At 47.3% G+C, this 25,351-nt stretch overlaps 3 protein-coding genes and 4 non-coding genes across 7 annotated transcripts; all 7 read right to left on the bottom strand.

Annotated features, from left to right (window-relative positions):
* Positions 1 to 6,443: 6,443 nt before the first annotated feature.
* Positions 6,444 to 10,745, bottom strand: lin7b (lin-7 homolog B (C. elegans)). The gene is made up of 6 exons (XM_064316273.1): positions 10,063 to 10,745; positions 8,913 to 9,031; positions 7,977 to 8,048; positions 7,473 to 7,682; positions 6,950 to 7,081; positions 6,444 to 6,449 (listed from the first exon to the last, which is right to left on the bottom strand). Exons 1-6 carry the CDS (start codon positions 10,097 to 10,099, stop codon positions 6,444 to 6,446), a joined length of 576 nt encoding a protein of 191 aa, XP_064172343.1. The 5' UTR covers positions 10,100 to 10,745.
* A 142-nt stretch (positions 10,746 to 10,887) lies between these two features.
* Positions 10,888 to 19,868, bottom strand: snrnp70 (small nuclear ribonucleoprotein 70 (U1)). The gene is made up of 11 exons (XM_064316417.1): positions 19,490 to 19,868; positions 18,438 to 18,591; positions 17,972 to 18,034; positions 17,831 to 17,885; positions 16,257 to 16,321; positions 16,104 to 16,166; positions 15,914 to 15,995; positions 14,503 to 14,604; positions 13,583 to 13,685; positions 12,933 to 13,164; positions 10,888 to 12,816 (listed from the first exon to the last, which is right to left on the bottom strand). The coding sequence occupies exons 2-11, from the start codon at positions 18,582 to 18,584 to the stop codon at positions 12,184 to 12,186; spliced, it is 1,545 nt and encodes a 514-aa protein (XP_064172487.1). The 5' UTR covers positions 18,585 to 18,591; positions 19,490 to 19,868; the 3' UTR covers positions 10,888 to 12,183.
* A 1,313-nt stretch (positions 19,869 to 21,181) lies between these two features.
* rps11 (ribosomal protein S11) lies at positions 21,182 to 24,690 on the bottom strand. The gene is made up of 5 exons (XM_064316416.1): positions 24,661 to 24,690; positions 23,802 to 23,936; positions 22,843 to 22,918; positions 22,124 to 22,253; positions 21,182 to 21,407 (listed from the first exon to the last, which is right to left on the bottom strand). Exons 1-5 carry the CDS (start codon positions 24,673 to 24,675, stop codon positions 21,284 to 21,286), a joined length of 480 nt encoding a protein of 159 aa, XP_064172486.1. The 5' UTR covers positions 24,676 to 24,690; the 3' UTR covers positions 21,182 to 21,283.
* LOC135244286 (small nucleolar RNA SNORD35) lies at positions 21,639 to 21,720 on the bottom strand. The gene has a single exon (XR_010326945.1). It is a non-coding gene; the product is annotated as a small nucleolar RNA SNORD35 (small nucleolar RNA).
* On the bottom strand, positions 22,578 to 22,659 carry LOC135244287 (small nucleolar RNA SNORD35). The gene has a single exon (XR_010326946.1). It is a non-coding gene; the product is annotated as a small nucleolar RNA SNORD35 (small nucleolar RNA).
* On the bottom strand, positions 23,207 to 23,285 carry LOC135244289 (small nucleolar RNA SNORD35). The gene has a single exon (XR_010326948.1). It is a non-coding gene; the product is annotated as a small nucleolar RNA SNORD35 (small nucleolar RNA).
* LOC135244288 (small nucleolar RNA SNORD35) lies at positions 24,061 to 24,142 on the bottom strand. Its single transcript, XR_010326947.1, has one exon. It is a non-coding gene; the product is annotated as a small nucleolar RNA SNORD35 (small nucleolar RNA).
* Positions 24,691 to 25,351: the final 661 nt, after the last annotated feature.

The following is a 25,351-nucleotide window of genomic DNA, read 5'->3' on the forward strand; positions in this document are numbered from 1 at the left end:
GGGCACTCTGAAACAGGTTAGAGAGGGAGGGGGCACTCTGGAACAGGTTAGAGAGGCAGGGGGTAGTCTAAAACAAGTTAGATAGGGAGTACAGCACTGAAACAGTGGGGGAGGATCAGTAGGACAGAGGAATAGCCAGCTTTCTGACATCACAGGAACATCTGTCTCGCACTCCAGGCTGGTTTGCTGTGCGGGTGGTAACAGACACAGCAGGCAGGAAGCAGGCTCCAGGCTCCAGGCTTTAAAGCCGTGCCTCCCCTGGAGGATCTTCCAGATGGAACACAATATGATCAAAGCAAAAATTACCGGCCATTGCCGGAGCTACAAACGGGTGTAGAGTTATCACCGTCTGTGGGTGTCTGTAGCAGGCCTACCCCGTGCTCCCTTCTGAGCACACCTGCACCCGTCTGCATACCCATCTTGGTCCAAAAAATAAGAAAACAAACTATAATCTGATTGGGCGCAACCAGCTCCAGTCCTTTCTTGTTTGTGACATCATAGATGCTATATCATGCTGGGAATAGCTGCAGTGAGCTGCAATGGAAATTCAACTATCGCTAAACAGGCTATCGCCAGGTGACCAATCAGAACATGAAGGCAAACTGCTACACCCTAAATCACACTCTCTATCGCCAGGTGGCCAATCGGAACAGGAAGGCAAACTGCTTCACCCTAAAGGAGAGTCTGTACTGGGAGGTGAACAGGAACTGGCCGGGGTATTCCGAGGATGAACGGAAACAGCTGGAGCACATTCTGGCTCGGTAGGCCTGTGGGTCTGGCGTATCTTAATAGACCGCACGCATGCTGTCAGTGACGGTGTAATGGCGCTATTAGTTCTCCACACAGTTTTGCCATCAGTGACAAATTTGACGAATTAGTGCTCCCAAAGCCTCCCGTACACCTTGTAGCCACACGGATGACTTTGGAACTGCTAAATGACTTCACCGGTCGGCTCGCGCGCTGAGGTTTGTTAATGCTTCTCTGCGTCCTTTTCCCTGCAGCAAATTGGAATCCTTGGCGAGTAGCAGCCGAAAAGAAAGGTGTCTCACATTGCAAAAGGTGACGTCGTCTCCCTTCAAACTCACGAAATATGATCAACGCAGTCGTCTGGACCCCAGCTGGGAACAGGCACACCCACAGCACACTGTCTCCATGGTAACGGCTTGTATGTCCAACCCAATGCTCTCCCAGGAGGACTCCTTTGACCCCTCCCCCAAGCTCAGCTTCAAGTGCCTGAGCTGGCCTGAGGAGCTACGGTTGAGCGCGTTGGGTCACCGCGGAGGCCCCCGTGAGGAGGAGCCCACCCCCCCGATCCTGTGCCCCCCCAGCGCCGATCTCACTGAGGAGCCGCCAGCCTCCGTGGACCAGAGGGAAGGGCTAGGGAGCAAGGAGGGCGGTGCTTCCACCGGACCCGGAACGTCCAGATCCAACAAAGGTGTTCATTACCATTACCTCGTTTATCACGTGCGCTTAAAGGTTCACACTGGTTCTGTGAAATCCGAAGGAAATTATAAAGGAAAAAACAGTGCACTGTGTCGGATACAACTCCAAATCTGGGCCTCATGTTGACACTTCCATTTGATTGGCCTGTGTGACCTCACCCTGTGTTCACACAGCGAGCGACTCGGTTAGCCAGTTGCCGGAAGCCCATTCGTTCTCTGTGTAGCCAAGCGACAGCCTGCAACCTCAGCAACTTGGTAACTGAGCAACCGAAGTTGCCTGAAAAATGTTGCCCACGGTTTATCACAGTTTATGCTTCTGTCCAACCGAGTTGCCTGCTGTGTGAAAGCAGGGTTATACATACATTCATTCCCTTGTGACTTAAAAAACTTGCTTCCCTCTTCAGGAACTGAAAAAGGGGGCGATGACCACACAGAAGTGTCTAGTGCCGTGCCTGTGGATTACCTTCAGTAAGTAAAAACTCAGTCAGTAAAATTCTTTTTGAAAACTCACCAGTCCTGTCTCGTCTCCTTTTGCTCCTCTGGCACAAACTGATTTGTAATGAATAGCCAGGTAAAGACACGGTGTGCTACTCCAGCAAAGTCAAAAGGTCATGACCTCTCTGATGGAGATCCGCAAAAAACCATGGGCTGGCTGTATTACAAACATGATGAAGACTAACCCAGGCCCATAAAGCACACATCACATCAACCCAGCTCTCCCTCAGTGACATTTCACATTCACTTAGCAGATGCTCTTATTCCACAGTGACTTAGTGAAGTGGAAAACATCAGTGTTGCTCTCAGGAACGCATAGGTGCATCATTACCAAGAAGGCACTGAAGACCCATTTATAATCAATATGTGTTAAAAAATCACGTTAAAAATGAATTAATCAATCAATTAATCAACACCAAATACAACTAGTGTTGCAAACAAAACGATGCTGGACACTGAGGAAAATCTGTGCCCCGTTTCAGATTCTCTCAGGGCTCTCTGTCCTCCTTCGCTCCACAGGAAGTACGCGCCCATCGCGTGTGCGGCCCAGCGGCGGCGGTACGCGGCGGACTTGCGGGCCGAGCGCGGCGAGTACGCGGCTCTGCGGCGGCTCGTGGACGCGGCGACCCAGCGCTTCAGGCAGCCGCACGCCCAGCTCCGGCGTCTGGAGCCCGGGACCGGAGAGCACTGCGTGAGGACGGGCTGCGCGGGGGGTGGGGGCACGGGCTGTGCGGTATCGGCGGGCAGTGGGGGGGGGGGGGGGCTACCATAAACATGCACTCCTCAGCCCCCAGTCTGGCCACTACCCCTGTGTGCCCTCATAAACCAGTGCTGTGGGGACATTTTTTTTTTTTTTAAGTGTCAATGCGGAGACATTTCAAAAGCGTCAATGTGGGGACTTTTTTTTAAGTGTCAATGTGGGGACAAGTTAAAGGCATCAATGTGGAGATATTTCAAAGGTGCCAGTGTGGGGAGTGGGATTTCAAAAGCGTGGAGCATTGGTCTTTTCTCTCACTCCAGTTTTGCTCACTCGCAAGCTCTGTGCATGAGCGGACAGAAAACAGCCCAGTAGGCTGCACTGGTCAGGACCAAAGTATAGTCAAGGGTGGGGGGGGGGCATGCTGCTTTAAGGGGGGTACTGATTGGTCTTTCATTTTCCAGGCTGTGTATGATGAAGTGTGGAGGGAGTACAATCACTTGAAACAGGTAAGTTTGCAAAGAAAATGCAGACTCGTGTCTTTTACCGTTAAAATAACAGATGACCAGAAACCCATTTAGCATTGTATATTTCTAACATGGACGCGCGGTCAGGGTAGGCAATAATAATACTGCACAAATGTTCATTAAATGGTTTTCCAGGGACATTTTCTGCAGTGTAAATGTAATTGCATAGTGGAAAAAAAATGCATTGTGTATATTTCAACATAGTGTAAAGGTTTTTGGTCTTATAAATAGCAGTCACCTGTGGTGAGGTACAGTATGTAGTTTGGAAGGTGCTGGGTTAGACACACCCCTAAATGCAGAGAAGTCCTGTGCCTTTCCATCCACCAGTACACACCGGTAAATATTCTCTGTGCACTGAGTTTCTCACCAGTACACACCGGTAAATATTCTCTGTGCACTGAGTTTCTCACCCGTACCACCTAATATCTGTGCACGATTTCACCATAACCGGTAAATATTCTCTGTGCACTGAGTTTCTCACCAGTACACACCTGTAAATATTCTCTGTGCACTGAGTTTCTCACCAGTACACACCTGTAAATATTCTCTGTGCACTGAGTTTCTCACCAGTACACACCTGTAAATATTCTCTGTGCACTGAGTTTCTCACCAGTACACACCTGTAAATATTCTCTGTGCACTGAGTTTCTCACCAGTACACACCGTAAATATTCTCTGTGCACTGAGTTTCTCACCAGTACACACCGTAAATATTCTCTGTGCACTGAGTTTCTCACCAGTACACACCTGTAAATATTCTCTGTGCACTGAGTTCTCACCAGTACACACCGTAATATTCTCTGTGCACTGAGTCTCCAGTACACACTGATCTCCACAGTTCTCGTACACACTTGTTCATTTTCCCAGTGCAGTGAAACAAGTCTCTTACCTGTACACACTTGTTCATTTTCCCAGTGCAGTGAAACAAGTCTCTTACCTGTACACACCTGTTCATTTTCCCAGTGCTGTGAAACAAGACTCCCATCTGTACACACCTGTGTACGGATGAAGGCAGCAGTGCTCTGTGCTGACTTTGCCCATCCTGACAGGATGTCCCCAGTTTGACTGTTTGTGTGAAAAGTGTGTGTGTGTGAGAGAGAAAGCTTCACCCAAGAGCGGAAGCTAACCACGTATTGGGCACAGACTCAATCTCAGTGTTTGTGTGTCCGCAGTCCACTCCCACGTACCCCGAGGTACAGAAACGCTGTCATTACCTCCACGACAAGCTGGCCCACATCCAGACGCAGATCGCCCGCTTCGATCGGAGGCGGATCTGGACCTCGCAGTTCCGCCTGGACCAGCGGCCCCCTGCGTCCCACAGCTTTCCGACGCGCCCCTCGCGTTACTTCCACCTATAATTCCTCTGGCTGCAAAATGTATCAACAGATTGCACTGTTTCCATTTACAAAGATACACTTACCAAGCGAAGCCCATCACTTTGTATGAAATGTATGGAGTATGGCAAACATTTCAGTTTAATTTACATTTAATTAAATTTTGGCACTTATGCAAAGGATTTGAACCAAAGGTTGCAGCTTCATTATTTCAGAGGAGCAGATGTGCCTGTGCTGATCCACACAGTCAAGTCTTAATTCAGCGCTATACGCTACTGGCCAACACCATTCTGGCTCAGGACGCAACCGGAACATTCATGAGCTAACACCTGGCAGCTAAACTCACCTTTCTCACCATTATCATGCATTAGCCGTATATATTCAAACTAAAATGTTGGTGCCAACAACACTTCTGGCAAATGCATTTCTGCGCTCTTCTTCGAACAGAGTAAAAGAAAAATGTAAATCATTTCAGTGTTTAAGACAGGCCAGTCAATTCAAAATGTAAGTGCTGTGGATGACAGTTTATAATAGCTGTATACCAAAGTCCCAGTCGAACCTAACAGTTGACATTAAAATCAATTCAGAAATTTAAAAAATGACAGTTGAAATTCAGGTTAACTATGATTTAATACAGAAATGGCAAGACACGATTACACCCGGATGCAAATATGAAAATCTATCGGTATTTCATGGGTAAATACATAAATAATTATACGGTAAATGACTGAAGGGGCGTGACCCAAACATATGCAAAGTATGCCGGGTCACAAGCTCAGGTAACCGAGACATGATCGGGTCGCTGCTCGAGTTTTTAGAAATTCCTCAGCGACACAAACAAACAAATAAATAAATAAAATAAATAAAACCTGCTAAACATACCAATGCAATATACTATTTTCATTCACCAATACAAACAAGACCTGTTCCATTCAGCTCAACACTGAAAGAGCATGTGGTTCAGTAGCTTAATGTTGAAAAATTACTCAAAGGTTTTGGATGACCTCGGTAGGTTTCTCTAGTAGTACTCAGATCTGCGGATAACTGTGTTGAAACCACTGTCTAATTTGGATAACATCTGACAACAAGTCTAGATCTAACACAGCTACTTAAATTTTTCCTTTTTCGTTGCACGGTCGCTTTATCATCTGGCTTCCTATTGGACCAGAGGGCTTGGGTAGGCGGGCTTAATATTAGCTTGATTGAAGGACTCGACCAGTTAGCCTCGAGACTCCAAAGACCTGCGAGTGTAAAAAAAAAAAAAAAAAACCGGGGTTAACTAACATATCGCTTTACCTAAACAGTAGAAACTGCTTCAGTAGACTACTGGCTTCAATTTGCAGCCTTTCCCATGAAAACTTTTGTGTTTTACAACACAAACATTTCAACGTTGCTCTGCATCACCAAATGGAAACAAAGGCTAGTCCTGCTGACTGAATCTTCACCTTAACGCAGCGGTTCTCAAACCTCTCCTTGGGTACCCAATCAGATCCAGGTATTTGTTCTGCTCCACCTCAATCACACCTGACTCAACCAACCATGATAGTCAGCATCAGGTGTGCCGGAGATGGAGCACATTAAATACCTGGATCTGGGTGGGGGGTACTCGAGAAGAGTTTGAACAGCCACTGCCTTAAAGAAACAAAAATCACCTCCTCAGATCTACATGGGATCAGCATTAAAAGGACAGCAGTATTAAATGCTTTAAACTGTGTTTTCACAGCTCTTGAGTGAATGTTTTACCATCAGTTAAAGATAAATCAATGGCCAGAGACTCAGGGCTTTATTCAACCCACCTTGTTACTTTTTTGCTTCTCTCATAAATTAATGTGCTGGGAATGAGAGGAACGGACTCATATTTTAGCCAAAATAATCTGAAGGAGGAAAGAGTATGTTTCCTCATTCAGAGAGTTCTGTGGTTGGACAGGGAGAGGTGAGACTAAAGAATCTAGCTCTGTGGTATGAGGGGGAGAGGTGAGGGTAAAGACTCTTGCTCTGTGGTATGAGGGGGAGAGGTGAGGGTAAAGACTCTTGCTCTGTGGTATGAGGGGGAGAGGTGAGGGTAAAGACTCTTGCTCTGTGGGTATGAGGGAAGGGGGAGAGGTGAGGGTAAAGACTTGCTTCTGTGGTAGAGGGGAGAGGGAGGGTAAAGACTCTTGCTCTGTGGTTAGGGGAGAGGTGAGGGTAAAGACTTGTTCTGTGGTTAGGGGGAGAGGTGAGGTAAAGACTTGCCTGTGGTTGAGGGGGAGAGGTGAGGGTAAAGACTCTTGCTCTGTGGTATGAGGGGAGAGGCAGTGAGCTCTGCTCTGTGGTTTTGAGGGAAGTTGGAAAACTCTGCCCTGTGTTTGGAAAGCGAGTAGAGACTCTTGCTCTGTGGTTTTGGAGGGGGAGAGTTGAGAGTAAAGACTCTTGCTCTGTGGTTTGGAAGGGTTGCAAGTAGCGGGGTGCTGCTGCCTGGCAGGCTCTCCAGCTTCGCGCCTCCATCTCCTCCAGCACCTTGGGGGTGTAGCGCACCACCAGCTTCACCGAGCCCTGAGCTGCCTTCAACAGCTCCACCGCCTTCTCATGGTGCTCCCCCTCTACACTCTGTACAGGGACACACACATACATATACACACACACACACAAACACTAAATTATTACTGCTGGGAGATCATGTAAAATACATTCTAAAACACTTGTATTGACTCATAGCACACCAATACACCAATAATAACCATTTTGGGAAAGTCAGATACTGAAATATTTGCTCTTAAAAGACATTGCAGTGAAAATATGATCCATTTTTACCCATTTTTTCTTTACCACAGTTCCTGTGGTCTTACCACAATTTTCAGCAAACACTGCTGTTCACACCAGCAAGAGAGGCTGTTCTACAAATTTAACATTTATAGAGCAACCAACCAACCCCAAAAGCCGTCCACCCTCTCACCACTCTCCCCTCTCCTCTCCCCCCCTCTCCGCCCCCCTCTCTCACCACTCCGTTGACGGACAGCAGCTGGTCACCGCGCTTCAGCCCCCCCTGCCGGTCGGCCACACCCCCAGGGATCACCCTGGAGATGTAAATGGGGGAGTTCTGCTCTTTGCCCCCCATGATGTTGAAGCCCAGCCCCTCCTCAGTCTTCGGCAGCTCTACCACCCGCGGGTGGGCGTGGCCCTCGCTGGCGGCAAAGGCTGCGACTGTGGCCTGGTACATAAACAGTGTTTTTATATATATATATATATATATATATATATATATATATATATAAAATAATATATATTGTAATATATACAGTTTTACTTTAACTTGTTTCACATAGTTTCTTGTAAGACATGTTTGTATTTGTACAGAAAGCACTTTGAACTGCATTTACATGTATGAAAAGTGCCATATAAACAAAGTTTGATTGATTGACTGATTGATTGATTGACTGATTGAGATACTATTGGGCCCAGGCCACTGCAAGTGAACTGGGTGCCCTCGGTGCACTGTCGTTACCTTAGCAGTAGCTTGGGCTCGAACCTCAGGCCCTCCGACAATGTCCAGGGTGTCATAGAGCTGCTCGTACACCTGAGAGAGGGGACAGAGGAGGGGTCAGTCCAGCATTTCAGAGCACAAACTCGCAAACTTCCAGGAGCACTTTGCTTTTCGCTGGGAAAAAGCCACCGTGAAATGTTGCCAGGCGGAAAGCTTGCTTATCTGCTAATTTGTGTGACGTACAGTATAAGATCTTGATTTTATGATGCCTAATAAATAATCTAGCAATAGCTTACATGTAAAGTTAGAACCTCCACAGTCCCTCTCCAAGCATGATTGAAGGCCATCATTTTAAACAATGATTGGTCATTCTGGCCACGAAGTACTAACACAGTTATTTATTAACTACTCCGAGACTAAGTATAGCCCTTGGGACCGACAGAAACGAGTACAACGACAGTCCACACAGACGAATCATCACCGGAAGACCACAAGCCTAAAGCAACCTAAGGGATTAAGATGTATCAGTGATCTTGCTCCAAGAATTAAGCTGGAATTGAGGGCCAGTAATGGCCAATGTGAATACTGTTACAGTATGGGAAACGTCCATGTGACCGCCGCCAACAGTACAGACCAGACAAGAACACGCCCAGTGATTGGATTACACTGGAGCATTCGCTAAGTACTGGTATTAGCGGTGCACGACTATGGCAGCCTTATGCTATTACATGAGCTGCTTATTCTCCCTTTCGCGATAGTGTATGTACATGCCGGTAATCACAACAACACTACTCACAATCGAGCTTTGCCAGATTTCATTGATAGAGATCCCGCAGGCGCTAAGCCGTCAACGCTACCCGCTAGCGTGTACAACGCAGCTCGCAGCGCCGACGGAGTTCAGTCAGGCCACTGCAATACAAGGACGCGGGGTGAGGAAAGGTAACATAGCTTACACACCTCTCGGATGGCGGCACAGAACTTGCTCTGAAGGACTCTCTGTAGAGCTTGCAGTTTTGGTGGGGGAAGCTCGCCGCTTCTCTGCAATCTGTCCAGCAACTCGATCACTCTGCACACATCTTTCGAGAGAGAGAGGGGGGAAGGAGAGGGAGGGAGATGGGGGTCTGTTCGCCTTTTAAATACGCATATAGCTGCAAAGCTTAACTGCAAAATGAACAGGTGGCGTTACTGTTTCCGTAAAACGAACAGAGAGGTATACTGACTATATGCACCCAACAGTTATTTTGTAACAACAGATATGCGCTGCACGTATTCGATTGCTTCATTTTCTAAAGTGACAGAAAACTAAACGGTAGTGTTACATTACATTGCTGTCAGACTTACGCGAGACTTGGTAAAACAAAGCGTAACTAAAAAGCACGATTATTTAACGAGCCGACCAACGGTACAAATGTATAAAGTATCAGCCAGTTCGGTCTGGATGTAGAGATATGCGGTACATTTTGGAGAGTGGAATTCAGCTTCCCTCGGGTCTCAGCGCACACGTTTGTCTTGCTAGCTTGTTACTCTAGCTATCCAAATCAGTTCAGTATTACAGCATCATACTGGGTGGCTGGTGCAAACAACCAACCAACACTCCAGAAAACACCGAAACACGTGTTTTTATTTTATAGTTAGCTAATGTAACTGACTAGATAGCTGTTAGCAAACTGAATCAGATGTCACAGCTGACACCGACAGAATCAAAGTGATGATCGTATGCAGCATCCGCACAATACTACGTACAAATAAGGAGATAAATCGCTCCAACTACTAAGCAGGCAAGCAAGTCCCCAAGCCATTACTAGTTTATCTAAAGTAATACAACCGAGATATCTATCAGTGGGGAAAAAAACAATTATCAAAAGAGAACAAACTGGTTCGTTAGGTTTATATGGCTAGCAAGCTAGTTCGCTACCCTTAGCTAATCCCCCTTGTTAGCCATTGCAAGCGCTCAAGCGGGTACTATACCGTTTAATTTCTACGATTCATGAAATATTAGGATAAAATGTCAAGACGTTCAATGCGAATGTCACGCTACTGGATGTGATCTTTTTAAATGCATAGAATTTGCAAAGCTGACAAGCACTTTACATCTAGCTATAGCTACCTCTTTCTAAGCTGAGGGACTCCGTCATCGCCGCCATGTCTGTTTCGTTCGCCCATATAATACCATGACATCATTGAGAAGCCTTTGGCTGTGTTGGATGACATCACGCCATGCAAAATTATGCGCATAATCACTGCACTTGCGTGTGGGTCTCAAATGGTGGACACGTCTAACGGGATATTCCATTCACAGGTTAATATCGTAATATCAGCAAAATTTTGCGCATGCCAAAATTTGTGGAGTAGTCGTAAGCGGAGGAAGGGGAGAGACTAAAACCAGACACTGGGCGCATGAGTTCGGTCGGTTTTCTGTCCCCAAGAAGCACAAGGTATCGCAAACTAGATTGCTGTTTAAAAGGGGAGTTAACGGTACCTTCTTCACAAACCATGAGCTACAACGTTACACACAAACAAGACATTTTTATGCAAGTTGTTAATATTGAGATGGAAATGCTGTGACACCAAGTCGATTATGAAAAGATATTTTCTGCAGGGCACCAGTGCTCCCATATGCATATTTAAGGTTTTGCTGAGAAAATTACCATGCAGGCTTAAATAACTTGAGTATTCAGCTACCTGATTGGAGGGGAGCACCATAATGTGTATCAATGAAAAGATTCAATTCTGTTTCTGAAGACCCATTGCTTGAATGCCGTTTCTGAAGATTCTTCCACATAAACCCCATATCGCATTGACTACCCAATGAAAATACCAATGTGTTTCTGCAAGAGACTCAAATATCACAATTCCTTCTTGACAAACAATGAAAGAAAAATGAAGTTTCTCATTTACAGGCACCAATACAGAAACGCTTGCACACGGTTGCAACTGTCAAATAAAAAAAATGCTTCTTTATTGAAGTGTGAACAAAATAAAGGGTAAAAACATACTTTTCAAAATTGACACACAACTTTTCTTTTCAGAGGGATCCAATAGGTTCGGTTCTGACCATTCCCAGAATAAAACATTAATATAAAAAGGAAACTACGCATAAGAATTTACAGTCTTCCGTTCGCTTCTCTGGGAAAGCCTCAATGTAACACAGCTGTGCAACTTATTGGTTGAAGTCTCGGTAAACGTCTGGTGAAGGGCTTGGAGAGACGGGGGCAGTGAAAGCTCAAGAACTGACATTTGATTCTACTCGACGCTAACTGACAATTCATCCACACAGACAGGACACAGATGTGATTTACAGGTGTAAGTGTAGATTTACAGGATCGAATGCTGACGGCTAAAACCAAAGCCGGTCGCTCAAGTTCCTCACACATTTAATTTTAATATGAAAGTGAAGTACACTGTCCCATGATGTGCATGTACTGAAATTTAATGTAATGAAGCATTTGACAGGAGTTAGTAGATCCTGAAGTAGACGCAGAAGAGGTCAAACCTCCTGCCAAACGGCTTGAAAATACTTCTCACAGTAAAACCTGCACATTTCCGATAGCTTCGCCTCCGGTGCGCACGCTACTTTTCGCGCCCTCACCGTTAACACTGGGACTGCTGGATACGACGGACGTGTAGCGCTAACACCACGCTATGCTACTTCCCTCCCTCGGGGGGAAAAAAAGGCCTTTAAAAAAACTGAACGAAAGCTAAATTAAGAGTATCGACGAAAACAAAAAAATCATTTTTAAAAGCCGGGATTGGTCAACTACCAGCTGAGGGGACGGAGGCGCGGTGGGATGGAATCGGTACTGAGCCAGACGGAGGAGGAAGAGGAGGAGGGCCGAAGGACGCGCTCGGTTTTTCCAATCGGGGGCTAAAACTTGAGCGCGAGGTACGCACAGCTGCTCAGCTTTGTAATGGCCCGGTAAAAAACGTTTAAAAAGCAGGGGTCGCAAAATGACGCGAAGACACTTACAAATCGCCTTGATGCTAGGAAAGTGACGAGCTCCGCAAAGCAGGGAGCGTTGTCAACGACTAATGGAACGACGGCAGTGGCGATTGGTGGATGCTAGTTCCTAGATACCTAGAGGCGTACATCCACCAATCGCCATCGCTCTTCTTGGGAGTGGTTGCTACCAACGTGGCCTGTGATTGGAGGAGCTCCTGTGCGTGCTCTTCCTGTCCCCTGTTGTTTATCCCTGAAGCCCGGCCGCCCTGCGCAGCGGGAGCGCTGCCCTCAGTACTCCTCGTCCGCCTGTGTCTCCATCATGTGACCGTTCTCGTTTGCGGTGTACCCCTCCTCCTTGTTCCACTCCGCCTCCTGCTGCGGGGCCCCGTTCTGCCCGTCCTCCTCCCCCTCCTCCTCTGGCCCGGGCCCGTCCTCGCCGTTCCCTAGCGCCTCCGGGCCCTGGGAGGCCTGCCGCTCCTCCCCCCTCCTGTCCCCGCCCCTCTCGCGATCGCCCCGGTCCCGCTTGTGCTCCCGGTCTCTGTCCCTCCTCCTCTCGCGGTCGCGCTCGCGGTCCTTGTCCCTGTGGCTCCGCCTCCTGTCGCGGTCCCGGTCCCCGCGGTCTCGGTCCCGCCCCCTCTCCTCCCCCTCGGCGTTCCCCTCGTCCCGGCCGGGGTCCCCGGGGTTGGGCTCGTCCGGCGCCCTCTCCCCCTCGTCCCCGTTCCCTGAGCCCGTCGCCCCTTCTCCTCCCTCCTCGCCTCCGGCCGCCTTCCCCCTCTCGCGCTCCCTCTTCCTGTCCCTGCTCCTGCTCCTCCTCTTCCTGTCGCGGTCCCTGCTCCTCTCCCTGCTCCTGCTCACCTCCTCGGCTCCTCCTCCTCCTCCTCCGCCTCGCTCCCTCTCCCTCTCCCTCTCTCTGCGCCTGCCCTCGTCGGGACCGCCCACGCCCGGGGGCCCTCCCCTGTCCCCTCCCCTTTCCGCTCCCCTGTCCCCTCCCCTTTCCCCTCCCCTCTTTCCACTCCCCTGTCCCCTCCCCTTTCCACTCCCCTGTCCCCTCCCCTTTCCACTCCCCTTTCCGCTCCCCTGTCCCCTCCCCTTTCCGATCCCCTTTCCGATCTCTCCCTGGATGGGGAGGCGCGGCGCCTCCTCTCTCTGGAGCGGGATCTCCTCCTCTCGCCGCGGTCCTTCTCCCGGTCCTTCTCCCTGCTGCGGTCGGCCCTCCGCTCGCCGCCACGCTCCCGCTCGCCACCACGCTCCCGCTCGCCACCACGCTCCCTGGGGGGGGGAGGGGAGACGGACAGCGCTTAGCACAGCACACGTGTACACACGCATATATACACACCACACACGCACACACAGCACACCTATACACACTACACACACGCATATATACACACATACAGGTATACACATGCACATAGAGAGGTATACACACACACGTGCACTCTACTCATTCTCTCATCCGCACACGCTCCTCCTCTCGCGCACTCCAACAGACTCCACGGGGAAGGGCACGCCCGCGCGCAGTAAACACACAGTACGCGCTCACTCACACAATTGCGCTCAGCCAGCAGACACCAAACATCCATTTAACGCCTCCCACGGGGGGGGGGAGCCCCAGAGGCTAAACACAGCTGCGGGGCTCGGAGGACCGCCTGCGAGCGACGGGGCTGTGACCCGGCTGTGACCTCACCCTCCGCTGATGGGCCTCTCGTCGTAGCGTGAGGCGTCGTCCCGGCCCGAGTGCTTGATGTTGACGTCGGGGCCTCCCCTCCGCGTGCCGCCCAGGCCGCCGCCTGCGCCGCGGAAAAAAGGGGTTAGCGCAACTCGTACACGCACACGCGTGCTCGCACGCACACAGCATGCGCGCACACATACATGCACGCACATGAGCGCACACAAACTTGGGAGTAAAAAAAAAAAAAAAAAGACTTGGGAGTAACGGTTGATCAAAGCCTTTCTGGTTCTAGGCACTGTGCTGTAGCAGTTCAAATAAAAAGAAGCCAACAGGATGCTGGGATATGTAGCCAAAAGTATTGAGTATAAATTCAAGGAAGTTATACTAATCTTATACAATACATTTGTAAACAGCACACACACACACACCCATGCACACAGAGAGAGCTTCCACAGAGCACGCCCGTACCGATCTGCATGTGCAATGGCCGCAGGAACGTTCCAGATTAATGCCGGCTAACTGTGGCTAAATTTAGCTCTGAGGGGCCGGTTCTGATTCTCATTAAGCACAACGGCCTTTTCCTGAGAGGGACCCTCCCCTACACGCTGCTACAGAGGCACGCTCACCGCACGGCAAGCTGGGAAATCAATGACACTGAACCAATTACTGCATCCGTCACACACACACACATACACACACACAGCTTTAAGGTTTCACCTCCAAATTCTACTGCTGTTTACATGCTACAGACTCCACCTCTGCCTTGATTAGATTCTCGATAAGCTTATATAAGATATAAGATACTTTGACTGAAAAACACCACTGGTGCCTGGTTAATACGGCAGCCATATTCGGACAGAGCAGAAAGCTCGTTTCAGACGCTGCACAGCGACACCCCCGTGGGAGCAGTGAAACGCCGGGCCGCGCTCCCTCACCCAGCCTGCGGGGCTGCCATCCCTTCACGGTGCGCCCTCTCTCCACGTCCACCAGCACTCTCCTGCCGTCGATCTTCTTCCCGTCGGCGTGTTTGTAGGCGGCTAGGAGCGGCGGCAGGGACCGGGATGGGGAGGGGGGAGGAGGGAGAAGAGGGGTGGGGGGAGAGAAAGAGGAACGAAACATAGCGACGTTAGCGAAACCGCAGCTCTAGCGCCCAATGCGTCGAGAAAGGTGGCAGGGGCCAAAGTTCAAGGGGAAGGGGGCACTGTAACCATTGGTCTGTTACTAAATGTGTGAAAATTCCTGGTTGCTTTTCCCATACTGTAGTTGGGGATCAGGGGTCAGGTAGCAGGGGTCAAAGTTCAGGCGGAAGGGTGGCACCAAAACCTTTGGTCCGTTATTAAATGTGTGAAAATTCCCGTTTGCTTCTCCCATACTGTAGTTGCTCTAGTTTGAAAAGGTAAGACTTGATATTGATGCACCGCATTTGACTTGTGCATGTGCCTAAATTAAATTCCACTGTTTCCCAGACACACAGGCAGCAGTGCAGCACCACCACTTAATTTCGGTAGCCACTGCTACAGATTTTTCTGCTGAGCTCAAAGGCGAATGTGCCCATTGGTCGAGAACAATAATTTGAATTGTATTATCTGGCAAACCGTCTTCCTCGATACTACTAATCATCCATCCATCCACTATCTATGCCCACTTATCCCGAGCAGGGTCACGAGGAGGGTGCTGGAGCCTATCCCAGCGTGCATTGGGCAAGAGGCAGGAATACACCCTGCACAGGCCTCCAATCTATCGCAGTGCACATACACCATTCACTCACACACTCATACCTATGGGCTATTTAGAGCCTCCGATTAGCCTAACCTGCATATCTTTGGACTGTGGGAGGGAACCAGAGTACCTACAGGAAACCCACACGGGCACGGGGAGTACATGCAAACTCTGCACAGAAAGGCCCAAAGCCGAGATTAAATCTTTTGTCCTGTTGCTCATAGCCGGGCAGGAAGTTTGCGTACATGCTTGTGCTCGCTTACTTTCCCTTTCAAATCGACTCGTAAATATGCGACGTAGCCAGGCATTTGGCAGACGCTCTTATCCAGAGCGACGTACAACAAAGCGTATAACCATAACCAGGAACAAGTGTGTCGAAAACCCTAGAGGGCAGTACCGTTCCAAGTGCAGGGAACAACCGCATAGTTCAACTTGGACCCTGAAGTGTTAAACTGATTAACACCAACACAAGCAGTAGTTAAGACGAGTGCGTTAACCAAGTCACCTACGAAACAGCTGCCTGGTTACACAACCCTAAGCTCACGGGGTCAGTGAGTCGTCCGAGGGGAATCGGCGAGCTGGGGGGCGCGGGCGTAACCGGCGGGAGGGGCCGGCGGCGGTACTCACAGTGCATGTCCCGCTCGTGCTCGTACTCGATGAAGGCGTAGCCGCGGGGTTTGCTCGTCTGCTTGTTGTAAACGAGGTAGATCTGCTCCGGGGGGGGGGAAGAGGGGGCGTTGTTAGCGCCAGCTTCCGACAAAACAACGCCGCCCGTCGTAACGGTAAAGGGGGAGAAAAGAAAAAAAAAACGACTTACGCGCTTAACTGGCCCGTAGACTTCGAACTCGCGGCGAAGCTTCGACTCCGTGGTGTCGTAGTTCTGCGCGGGAGAGAGGAAAAATCAGGTTCTGGACGCACAGCGCGATTTGACTGGTTGTTGGCAAAGACGAAACATTTCCCCAGAACTCACCACTCTAGCCACAAACAGGGTCCTGAAGGCGTCTCCCTGAGCGTTGGGGTCATTGTGTGGGTCCCCTGGAGGGAGACAAAGTCCCCACAAATACAGTCCGTTATCACACACAGCTTCACACACAGGACCTGCACTCACCTTACAGTGCACCTTCACACACAGGACCTGCACTCTCACCTTACAGTGCAGCGACTATGGACTTAAACACATTTCATCCACTTTTAATTCAGTGCTTACATTTCTGTGTTACACATGGGTGTTGGTTTCACTGTGATTTTATTTGCCAATAGCTCAATGTTGTTCATTTCTATCATGTCTACATTCCCTTCGGCTGTTTTCAATTGCATGTATCACAGTCCTCTTTATACTCTAGTTTAAAATATGAATTTCTGTTACTTTTCTTGTGCAAACATTTCAGCATTCCCGCTTCCATTTGTATACTGATGTCGAGAAATAAAAAGGAACACTCCCGTCTACGAGATTTTTGCGGGTTGCTATGGATACAGTTTTTCTCCTGCCTATCACTTGTCCAAATCCAAAGTAATTATTTGTTTCCCCTGCAAACAATGCCTTTGAGTGAGTGCAATTAGTGCACAAGACCCAACCAGAGAATTCAAAGTCTCTGTCCCTGCAGGATTTGAACAGGTTTCAGCTGAGCACAAACACTGTAAGCACACACCACTTACTACAGTCTCATAAATTAGTTCATTCAAAATTCTCTGAATTAGATTCAATTATTAGACTAACTCTTTTAGGCATAAGATCACAAATATGTGATTAGAATGTGCTTAACTGAACATTCAAATGCTGATGTCACAATCGCTGCTGGTAACTGAAAGCCCTAGAGTTCTAGAACAGACTCTGAATTTTGAAAAAACCTACTCTTCAAAAGGTTAAATTGCAAAATATGGTTGAATTGTTTCCTTCAAATAACCACAGTTGGTTAAAGCAAGGTTTGGTGAAACACCACCCAGGGAAGATATTTCGGCAGCATTATATTTGCTTTACACATGGTCCCTTTTCACATCCCCCCTTCACACATGTTCCCTCTTTACACACACATCCCCCCTTTACACACGCCCCCCCTTCTTTGCACACACATCCCTCCTTTGTACACATCCCACCTTTAGACACGTCCCTCCTTTACACACGTCCCCCCTTTACACACGTCCCTCCTTTACACACGCCCCCTCTTGCACACACCCTCCTTGTACACGTCCCCCTTTACACACGCCCTTACACACGTCCCCCCTTTACACACGTCCCTCCTTTACACACGTCCCTCCTTTACACGTCCCCCCCGTTTACACACGTCCCTCCTTTAGACACGTCACACCGTTTACACACATCCCCTTTACACAGACATCCCCATCACACACACATCCCCATCACACAGACATCCCCATCACACAGACATCCCCATCACACACACATCCCCATCACACACACATCCGCCATTTGCGACCATGCCCCGCCCTTCGCGCACGTCACACCCTTTACCCATGTCCCGCCCTTCACACACACATCCTTTGACTGCTGTGAGCCTCCCAGACACAGGTGGCGCTCATACTTACAGATCTGCAGTTCGGTCTCCAGGACGGTTTGCCTCCGCTCGGCCTTCTCTCGCCTCTGTGACACAAATGTGTGTTAGCACCGTTCCGCTCACTCTGTCACCACGACAACAGAGACCCCACCCCCCTCCTCCGGCCACCTACCTTCCTCTCCAGCCTCTCCTCCCTGGTGGCGGCTTTGGTTGGCGGGGGGGCATCTCGGGGATCCTGGGGAGATGAGAAATGAGTCGCGTCCACATACCTCTGCTTTCGACAGAATTCACCTCAACAAAACTAGCCAACCTATGCAGTGACACAACATTGAGCCATTTGGCTGTCTAAGAACAGACAAAAAGAATTATGAAGCAAGCCTTGCAATTCAAAAAAATAAAAAAAATGTTCATGTTCTAAAACCTACAAAAGCCCAAACACTGAAAATTCTAAGCATCTAACAGAGCCTTGGCTTTAACTGCAATCAGGTGATTACAACAGCAGACTTCCCTGAGAGAGGATAGCTTTACTGCTCGATGTCTTAGTTGCGGTATATTACAGCGCAGGGCATGTAGGATTGACCGGAAGGCGTTTAACGGCTGAAGTTCAGGTCGCACTCGGGTTAATTACCGCCACGTACCTCGAAGTGCCTGATATACGGGGCAATGCCGCAGTATGGCTGATTATGGTGTTTCTCGTGGGGCAATTTCTCCAGCTGCGGTAGGAATGGTATCGGGTCTCTCGGCGCAAAGAGCGCCAACAGGTTAGGGGGTAGAAACTGTGTCATTTTTCACCTGCAACAAAAAGATTAAATGTGTTCAGTTTTACTAAACTGGCATAACATAAGCACGGCTGTTTCTGAAACGGTTGCAGATTGATGAATGTAACGAGGAAAAGGAGTAGCTCCCGAATTTAACATGTCACAATAAGAGGCAAAGTTACTTAATTCCGAGGTTCAGTTTCAGCAAGATTGCTAGGACCATGAGACAATCATCACAGAGAGTGATATAATCGTCACATTGTATACAACTATACAAGCAGCACACATTTTCATCGTCCACAGACTTTCTACATGAAGAATGTATATATGGGGGCCACAAAGTAAAGTTCCTTTAACTGTTCTTACTGTCTCACACCAAGGCCATCTTACCTAGCCATAGGTTACCTTGGCTAGTGACATAGCTTGATGCAATACAAATTTTGCGAATACAAAAAATGCTGAAATTCACCACGAGTGCCGACTAATGATCACATTCGTGTAATTAAAACAAACGAAATTAACGTAACCTTATTTATTCAATGTCTGGTCCGGGGGGTTTTGTAGGGTTACTACACCAGCGCTGAATGTTGGCTGTCGGACATAGATTAGCCACAAACAATCGATTGTTGTGAAGCTAGCAAGCGCGAACTACCTCGGGATTTGTTTCATCTAACTGCAATTTAAGTTACTGTAAGTAGTTAGTTAGCTGGCTAAACACCATACCGTCAAAATAAATAAATACAAATAATTCGATTGCTAGGGTTAGGCTAGCTTGCTAACCCGGTTTTGCAAACACACAAACGTACGATTGGCGGTGTACAAAGTTAGTCTTGATACTAGTCTAAAGCAGCTACCGGACCTCGTGTTCCTAGTGTTAGCAAAAGAACTAGACTATACAACGGTGGTTAGCTTAACTAGTCTAATCAACTTACCGTTTTTAGCATTCAGTCTCTTTATCCGCCCGGATGATGACAAAAGCCGAAATTTAATTAAAATAAAGCGCGATGGGAAACGCTGCAAGCAACAAAACAGCTAACGTTAACTAGCTAATTAAGCAGAGTACCTAGGAAACCAGGTCATTCGTTAGCTAGCTAGCTTATTATAACTCTATTGGTAACACTTGCCGCGTTTCTTCACGAATATTACTTGTGTTTCGGGCAACTAACTACCTAGCCGCCTATTTAACAGTCCAACATTATTTCAACGTGCAGCTCTTCGGACAATAAAAGTTAGCTAGCTAGCTAGCTTGCTAGTTTCTCCTTCCTCGTTTAGCTAAGGCTAGCTAGCGAAGTGGCGCGAGAAGCACCGCCTCTTTTCGAGATATCAGCTCATGCAATAGCAGATGCCAAGAGAAACATTGACGCCACCTAGAGCACCGGCGGACAACTCTATAATCTTCACAGCTAGATAAGTGCCTGCAGTTTAGTTTGTTTCAATGGAAAATTGCATTTCGTTACCCAGGCGGTCAGCAAACAGCCAGCTAAGCAATGTGCATGTGATTTCTTGCTGCAGACTTACGCACAGCTTTCATACACTTCATTTTGTATCATTGCACACTGGGATTGATGAAAAGCCAGGTAAATCTTGGTGAGAAATTTGTTTCAATCGTCTTCAAGTTCCAATTTTAGCAGACCTCTGAAAATAACATGTGCATTCAATTGGAAACACACTGCACAATCCTTTTATGTTGAAGGTGATATTAGTCTTCTGAAATATCAGTCACACAAATGTGAAATATATTTTAAATCAAATGCAAGTTTTTCATTTTAGATACAAAAATATGTATCTAGCCTGTTAACCCACAAAATTATACTGAATTGGAAAATCTGTTCACCTGGAAATGTGATCAAGTGTTAAAACCCCAAACTCCATTTATATAACCATGGTGCAGATTTATATGACCCTGTGAACTAATTGTTAACTTAGTATATTGATTGATTTGACTTTATAATTTGAGTAAATGTCTTTGGATAAGCTTTTGTGATACCACACAAACATGTCACTAAATACAACATGCAATTACCCAAAAAATAAACGGTCATACTTCACATACAGAAATTCACTTTGCTTAAAAAACAAAACTGTGGACAATACTGCCAATAATAGCAGCAATAAATTTGACTGCTTGTATATTTTCAATAATTTCACTTTTTATACCTATTATAGCTGAAAAAGAGGCAGGATGAGAGGGAGATAAATGGAAGACTAGATCACATGACCAGATGAAAAAGGCATGGTGAGTTATAAACAGCGTCACACCAGCTTCCCCTTAGTCATTTAAAAAAAAAAAAAAAAAAACTTAACTGGAAAATTATAATCTGTAAAGGAAATAAGACTCTGGGTCAAAATAAAAATTGTACCACCTCCACAGATGACATGCACTCAACAGGACTTAGGAGCAATTACCATTACACAAATCAACACTCAGTAAAAATATGGCAGGAGTATCTTGGCATTTAAAAAAAAAGTAATACCTCTTCCTTTTCCCACTTGTCCTTTCCATATACGGTATTATAAGTATAATGAAGCATGGCATCTAATTATAATTCCTTAAAGTACTTAGTTTCCGCGCACACCAGCCACCAGTATCTACAGAAATTAACCAAAACATCTTAGAGACCACATTTAAATCGAGCATTTCCTTTATTGAAAACAGACATAGTACAAGTGAGCCAGAGTAGTAACCCAGACAACTCGAGTCATCAGCCTTCAATCTCTGCCACCCTCTAGAACTTCTGGAACTGTTTCTTAGCGCCGGCTGCCTTGGTGACCTTGAGGACGTTGAACCTGACGGTCTTGCTGAGCGGTCTGCACTCCCCCACGATCACAATGTCTCCCACCTGCACGTCCCTGCAGAGAGAAGGGTTTCAGCATCATCACCACCACCACCACTGCCTTCCATTCTGTGATGACATCATACCCACCCACCCAATCAGCAGCTTCCAATGCCTCAACACCAAAACTCATTCATAAAGGAACATCCACCGTGTCCTCAGAGCTTATTAAACTTTCCAGCAGCAGTGACCGCGCAAACGACAGACAACCGCCAGGACTTTATCAAGCTAAAATTTTGAAAGTGGCTGAGCTGCATCAGTGTTGCCATGAGGCAGTGTCGTCAGAGCCGAATGCTTGGAAGACCATCGTGAGATAAACATCATCTGCAGCTCAGGCTTCTAGGCTCGGCTCCTGGCAGTAAGGGCCAAAAGCATAGAGGCAATATGAATGCCACCCCTCAACTGGTTTAAGTGATATGAACAGATGGTGGCGATGCTCACCATATTATATATGATTCGACAAGACAATAAATAAGGTCTAGTCATTTTCCTGCCACGTCAAAAGCAGCAATGTCCAAACTAAAGCAAACCCTGACCGATTAAACTATAATTAAGGTAGGTCAGGATAAACCATCACCCCTCCCATGGCAGTCTGATATGTGCATGCTCTAAAGCAGGGGTCTTAAAAAAAGGTAACCAGGAAGCAGGTGCGTGCAGGGAGCTGTGAACGTTAGCGGTCACCCTTAGCCACAGCGGCTAACTGCTGGGGAGCAGCTAACGCAGGAGCGCTACCTGAAGGCGGGCGAGAGGTGGACGGACATGTTCTTGTGCCTCTTCTCGAAGCGGTTGTACTTGCGGATGTAGTGCAGGTAGTCCCGTCTGATCACGATGGTCCTCTGCATCTTCATCTTGGTCACGACACCTGGGTGAACATGGGAAGGCGTTAAACCACACGCACAATGGGCAAAACATCAAACCGAAAGCAGAAACGATGCAACGGTTGTTCACAACTCGAGACGGATGCACTTGTGTTTATCAAATACACTCTGGACACAAGTATCTGCCACGTAACATAACATTATCTAACCCTATCTGAACGTTGTGTTATGCAATTATGGCAAACCAGACACCCATGTTGGTGCTGCAACTCATCTGCTTATGCAGATTAACGAACCGAAGATCATCTTAATGCATGGTGAGCCCGTACAGACTGAGCCTGCACTTAAGGACGACGTGTGCGGGGGTCTGGGCTGCATCAGTGTTGCCATAAGGCGTTGTCGTCAGAGCCAACGGCTTGGAAGACCATCGTGAGATAAACATCACTTGCAGCAGACAAACCTACACACCAAGATTTTCCCCTTGTTCAGTGACAGGTAGCAGGGTCACTGACATCTGTCAAAGCACCCTGATTTTCTGTGGCAATGGTAAGGAACAGCTTGTGAAAATGGTTGAGGGAAGTGGGAGTGGTCTAGGGAATGGCCCTGACTGTGGACGGCTAGCGGGGGACTGACCGGAGAGGATCCGACCACGGATGGACACATTGCCAGTGAAGGGGCACTTCTTGTCGATGTAGGTGCCATCAATAGCCTGGGAACCATTAAAAAAAAAAAGTCTGAAAACAGAAACAATCATTCCCCTCCACTCACACCTGAAATAAACTCTGCTGCAGATACATCCTCAAAACTTTCCTACACATTCAGGTCAAAATAACCAACCTGTCACTAAAGTTTCAATTCAAGCTCACAGCAAACGAGAAGAGACAAATTCCATCAAAATATTACAGCTTCACAAACTGAAGCACGTCGTTATAAGTTAAGGTACCTGTGTGGATGGAAGCGGTCTTAAGCCAAAGCAAATGTACTCTGCTCAGACTTCAGAGCTGCATCAGTTTTGCCATTAGGCAGTGTCATCAGTGCCAGAGGCTTAGAAGACCATCGTGAGATAATCATTTGCAGATCAGACAGACCTACACTCAGTTGACTACAATGACCATGTTTCCTTTACTTGTTTGTTGAACAAGAATAAAACCAAGTTGACTAGGTATGCTTAGATCATACATTTGTTTCATCTTTACGGAAGCCACATCACAAAAACAACATTCCTGAGTTCACCAGTTACATTATCAAAATTTAAGAAAAAAGGGATTTTTTTTTTTTTTTAAAGACTAAATGGTTAGTCGACCGCATGGAATTTCCCATTTCCAGCTAGATACTTCCTCCATGCTTCTGAAAAGGTACTGACACCCAGCATGTTATATCTAGGCTGCAAAATAGAATATGTGCATCGAGTTCTGTTAGTGCTGGGATCCAACATGCTAGGAGTCAGACCAGTTTGTCACAGTGAACTGCATGCCCATAGGTGAGGTGGATATGCCCTAACCCCGACATGGTCAAAATAAAGCACACATTTATTCTCAACAACTAAACTGCCAGTAATTAAACGGAAGCATCCCTCAGAATGAACGGCTCACCTCTCTGGGCGTCTTGAACCCCAGGCCGACACTCTTGTGGTAGCGGGGAAGCTTTTCTTTTCCGCCGCCCTCACCCAGCAGAACACGCTTCTTGTTCTGGAAGATGGTGGGCTGCTTCTGGTACGCCCTCTCAGTCTGTAAACACAAAACCAAAACTCATCGGTAACACAGTACATAACTTGGAAACGAAACGCATGGGCCTCCGTAACCACTGTACAGCGAATATGACCAAGGAGGTGGCTAGCCGGCTAACCAAAGACGAGCTGCATCAGTGTTGCCGTAAGGCGTTGTCGTCAAAGCCAGTGGCTTGGAAGACCATCGTGAGATAAGCATCATTTGCAGCAGAAATGCAATATTTCCCTACCTAGAATTGTATGAACAACTTTAAATCATAGTTAGTTTCGCTGTCAGGCAAGTTACCCAACTGGCCTTGTCGGGCCGACAGTATTAGCTAGCGAGCGTTTAAACGTCACATGGGCTACAGAGATAGCCAGTAATAAATTTACACCTAGCTTCAGAGTTCCGCTTTTCGTAGATGTTCCAGATAATGTGAAGTTTATTAAAGTGTTGCGTACTGCGATGTGGGACTAGCACGGTCCATTTGACGATACGTGGCCTGTTAGCGAGCTAGTTGCGTTAATATCCGCTCCACATTTTCAGGATGACACACGCTGCTCAATTGTACTACGCTAGCAAGTTCATAATGCAACAGTATAGCATAGTTTTAACGGCTGTAAATTGCATATATCGATCGATTATGTATTAGTGTTAATTATTTTAAGATCGGAGCTCATCTGTAATAAATATTTCACAGTTATTTCAGGAAATTTTTGCTACCACGCCGTAACACTGAAAATACCTGTGCGTCCGCCATCTTTGCCTGCCGAGTCGTAAAGAGACCCTTGCATGCGCGCGCAGGGCCCAAGACAGCATGGACAGGAAATGACGTAAGATTTTCGAGGAGGTCCCCAGGAAGGTGCGATTAATGATAAATTTGTGTTTTATGGTTATTTGATAGAATGTAGTTACGGTCAGACTACAACGTTAAGCATGCATATATGCAGGTTCTTCGCATCAAACTGAACGTAAATGACCTGAAAGCGTTTTCATATTTCCACCTTCTCCTTATGGCATAAAAGCCCCCAGGATGCGCTGCAGTAACAGGAAGAATTATGCCTCTAGTGGCTGAACCCTGTATGATTTCTAAACAATTTACCTCTTTGGAACACCAATGTAGATGGCAAAAAATATTTTCACTCATATTGCAATATGAATTCACTGGCCACTTTATTAGGTACACCTATCTTGTACGAGGTAGTAGGACCCCTTTTGCCTCCAGAGCTGCCCAAATTTGATTCAGCAAGGTGCTGGAAACATTCCTTCGGGACTTTGTTCCAATGCTGACTTGTTAGCATAACACAGTTTCTGCAGATTTTTTTGCCACAAGTTCATGCTAAGAACTTCCCATTCCACCTTATTCCGAAAGTGCACTGTGGCCTTGAGATATGGGGACTGTGCAATATACTGTACTGTCATGTTTGTGGAACTGG

The sequence above is a fragment of the Anguilla rostrata genome, chromosome 17 (genome assembly GCF_018555375.3).
Source record: "Anguilla rostrata isolate EN2019 chromosome 17, ASM1855537v3, whole genome shotgun sequence".
NCBI classification, from domain to species: Eukaryota; Metazoa; Chordata; class Actinopteri; order Anguilliformes; family Anguillidae; genus Anguilla; species Anguilla rostrata.

Excerpts from the sequence above, each read along its gene's own strand:
- lin7b (XM_064316273.1), bottom strand. The coding sequence starts at position 10,099 with ATGGCGGCGATGACGGAGTCCCTCAGCTTAGAAAGAG. Across the intron at positions 7,683-7,976 it reads GAGCCCAAGCTACTGCTAAG|GCCACAGTCGCAGCCTTTGC; the intron begins GTAACGACAGTG and ends TTTATGTACCAG. Across the intron at positions 7,082-7,472 it reads TGCTGTCCGTCAACGGAGTG|AGTGTAGAGGGGGAGCACCA; the intron begins GTGAGAGAGGGG and ends GTCCCTGTACAG.
- snrnp70 (XM_064316417.1), bottom strand. The coding sequence starts at position 18,584 with ATGACACAGTTTCTACCCCCTAACCTGTTGGCGCTCTTTGCGCCGAGA. Across the intron at positions 16,167-16,256 it reads CCCTGTTTGTGGCTAGAGTG|AACTACGACACCACGGAGTC; the intron begins GTGAGTTCTGGG and ends TCTCCCGCGCAG. Across the intron at positions 13,165-13,582 it reads GAGAGGCCCATCAGCGGAGG|GGAGCGTGGTGGCGAGCGGG; the intron begins GTGAGGTCACAG and ends TCCCCCCCCCAG.
- rps11 (XM_064316416.1), bottom strand. Across the intron at positions 22,919-23,801 it reads GGTTCAAGACGCCCAGAGAG|GCTATTGATGGCACCTACAT; the intron begins GTGAGCCGTTCA and ends AATGGTTCCCAG. Across the intron at positions 21,408-22,123 it reads CACCTCTCGCCCGCCTTCAG|GGACGTGCAGGTGGGAGACA; the intron begins GTAGCGCTCCTG and ends TTCTCTCTGCAG.